Source organism: Salvia hispanica, chromosome 1 (genome assembly GCF_023119035.1).
Source record: "Salvia hispanica cultivar TCC Black 2014 chromosome 1, UniMelb_Shisp_WGS_1.0, whole genome shotgun sequence".
Taxonomy (NCBI): Eukaryota; Viridiplantae; Streptophyta; class Magnoliopsida; order Lamiales; family Lamiaceae; genus Salvia; species Salvia hispanica.
In genome coordinates, this window is record NC_062965.1 from 50,316,804 (window position 1) to 50,320,269 (window position 3,466).

Consider the following 3,466-nt stretch of genomic DNA (forward strand, 5'->3'; position numbering starts at 1 on the left):
ATCACCTCTATTTTCGATGTGAGCTGCAACCTTCGTCACTCTCAAAAACAGACTAATTAAGAATTAAAATAAGAAAGTGTTTATTTTTTAAAAATTATTTGGATTTCTCCTGTTGTGAGAGTGGATCCTAATTATAAATGCACACCAAAAAGGAAAAAAACGGGACTTTGTCAATTCTCATTGTCTCCATCCTTTTTTTTTCCTTTCTAAAATGACCTGAATTTTCTTTAATTTTCTAAACAATTTAAATTATATAAACATTTTAAAAAATTTCAACACGGTAGTCAATTGAATACAAGTGTAATTGCAACTTGCAATTTTCTGTTTCAATCAAATGTAATTGCACTAATTTATCGGTGAACGAATTCAACTTTAATTCCAACGCCAATTTATCAGTTAATACTAGTCTACTACTACTACTACTACTACTTAATTGCCAAAATTCAAAGTTCTATACTTCTATTCTAAAAAAACACTTATATAGAATACTGAAAATAAGAGAAGATCTTGACTAAAATTTATTCACAAAAAATCAAGATTACTAATTACTTATGAAATATCGAGCCCAACTAATTAATGATGAATCAATCAATAACTCCAAAATCAATCCACAAACATACAATGATAAAATAAATTTACTGAAAATACTTTCATATGCAATCACAAATTTGATAATTCAATTTTTTGTGGTTGAGCTTCAATATTGGGGAGGATAGACACCACCATTCGGCGGCGGCGCACCGTAACCGGCGGGCGGCTGTGAAGAATGATACGCCGCCGGAGTGTAAGCGCCGGCGGCCGGTGGCTGGTAACCGCCGCCAAAGGGCGGCTGACCCGATGAAGGATATTTATTATGATTCGGAGCAGCCGAGCATGGAGGAAAAGGAGGCGGCGCCGCGGCGGCGGACGACGGCTGAAAGGGGGCGGCGGATGGATAAGCATAAGCCGGCGGCGGAAAAGGCGTCGGCGCCGGATTGGGCGGATATGTGTTGCTGTTCGGAGCAGTCGAGTATAGAGGAAAAAAAGGCGGCGGGGCGGCGGCCGACGACGGCGGGTATGGGACGGCGGAGGGATAAGTCGAAGTCGGCGGCGGATTCGGTGGATAGAGGTTGCTCGTATTGATAGGCGCGGATGTCGGCGGTGGCGCCCCGTAAGGCGGCGTTTGGCCGCCGTATGGGAGGAGCGTCGAGATGGGCGCGCTCGGTGTGGCGTATATTTGAGGTGGCGGCGCAGCGTATCTCGCCGTCGCGTCGGGATACATGGCCGGATTAGTAGCTACATATCGCGAAAACATTATAAAATTAGTGCTAGTATAATGAAATTGGAACTGTGTTCGAAATTGAAATATTTTACTAGTACTTCAATTCCAAAATTCGCCGTTCCAATTTTATGTACCAAACAGACTATAATTGAAAATTTTGAGATTTGAAATGTTTTGAATTAGTGCATAAGGCTTAGTTGGCGGACTTACCGGCGGCGGGCGGAGGCTGAGGCTGAGGCGGGTTGCCGGAGTAAGAAATTGGTGCTCCGACCATGGTGGCAGGTATGTGAAGAAGGATAGGAAGAGTTGAATATTATTCCTACTAGTGATATTATAGTGATCAACATGTGTATATATAAGTCAAAATTTTCCTATTTAAAAATAAAATGAAAAAGCAAATTAGGGGAGGGAAGGAAGCACCAAAGAAATTCCTCCTCTACGAGTTGACTTGAAATGCATCGTTGAAAATTAATTGGGAAGATTTAGTATTGGAGACTATTGGATGTCGATGAAAAATGATGATATATTCAATACTAACACGGCTGCATAAATTTAATTGGGAAAAAGGAATAATGAGGCCAACTACATGAAAAATTCAAAGGCAATTATCATTTATCCTATTATTTCGAAAGAATTCCAAGGCAAAGATGATACTACTATATTACAACTTGTAGCTAGAGATTAGTTGGATGTACAATAAACACTGCAAAAGAAAACTTCCTGAAATAGATATACTATGAAGAAATAATGAAATAATATATTATATTCCTATTTATAATTAGAAGACTAAGTCAATTCAAGCTATATGCTATGCGACAAGATCCCATTGATCTGGATAATATAAAAAATTGAATTAAAATAATATGGAGTGGATTCATTATTATCACATACACAGTCTAACTAATGGCAGATCTGGGTTGAGTCAGGAGGTCGGACGATATTACCATTGGCTCATCAAGACCTCATCTATTGTTAGTGGTGCAACATGTGTCTTGTTGCTCTGGCAGCTAAATGAATAGATAGCTGAATTCGGAATTAACAATAAACTCCAACTAGATAGTGCGAAAAGCTGAATATTATAGGATTAAGGTTCACTTTCGTTCTTTTTATACAGTCCATTGCCAATGAAAACCGCATTGTATTCGGCCTTTTGACGCCACCAACAACCTAGCAATATGTATCTAAGTTCAATTTCATTTCTAAAATCCGTCATTGAGCCTAGCGAAAATGGCAAAGGCGAAGCAAGACCCTCTAATTAAGTGAAAGGTCTTAGCTTCAGTCTAAATGGATGTGTGCTATTAGATACTTTTACACTATCAAGCGGAGTATCAACTATCAAATAATTAGGCTTAGTTTTGACCTGTATTTTGCTTAATTAACGTTCTAGCTAGGTTGAGATTATATCATGAAAATTAATGCAGAGCACATTCATAATTATTGGTAGGAAGTCAAATTAGTACTATTACAAACTAAACACATGTTACAGCTGCTTTTCAAGACTATTTTTCCTCTAATGAACCATTATTTCTTATTTTCAATTGGTTGGCGTTGACCATAAATAAGACAAGTTGGCAATTTTCCATATTTTATTATAATACTAACAATTTAAATTCTAAAAGATTAAATCTTGTTTAGAATTAGACTCAAATCCTCAAATTTAATGACTGATCATATTGAAAATACTGTTAGTAGATGTTAGATGGACTATTGATGAGAGGTGAAGTAACTAATATAAATGGGATACAGTTTAGACAAGTAAGAGGAGTGCCTCCTCACAAAGCGGTCGGCGTGACCATGCTCGGGTAGCTGTAACACCACGTATGACGGTTGATGTCTACCTAGAGTCGGAAGAACAAGGAAGTTGGTGACCTTATTACATGGGAGCTGACGACCGAAGACCCAACGAACAATGGCCCTAACTTTAAGGGCCTATTCGCTGAGTCATATTTAGGCTTAAAAAGAGTGCTTTCAGGTTATTTATGGTTGTTTGGTACACATTAGATAACAATGGCCGGCCCGTGAGATAGCCTCGGGCACATGGTCCATTTGGGATATTCGAAATAAGATTATCTTTCAAGCTTTCAAGCCTAATTGGGAGTTCGAAAAGAGACGACTTTTTTGGCGCTTAAGCATATGGGTGAAAGGATGGTGCCCGGATTTTCCATTTTCCCTATTGCAAGCAATGGAAAATTTTGGTGACATCAG

General features: G+C 38.7%; 1 protein-coding gene across 1 annotated transcript; it reads right to left on the reverse strand.

The window, feature by feature from the left end:
* Nucleotides 1-495: 495 nt before the first annotated feature.
* On the reverse strand, nucleotides 496-1,617 carry LOC125209283 (formin-like protein 5). The gene is made up of 2 exons (XM_048108890.1): nucleotides 1,472-1,617; nucleotides 496-1,275 (listed from the first exon to the last, which is right to left on the reverse strand). Exons 1-2 carry the CDS (start codon nucleotides 1,533-1,535, stop codon nucleotides 698-700), a joined length of 642 nt encoding a protein of 213 aa, XP_047964847.1. The 5' UTR covers nucleotides 1,536-1,617; the 3' UTR covers nucleotides 496-697.
* Nucleotides 1,618-3,466: the final 1,849 nt, after the last annotated feature.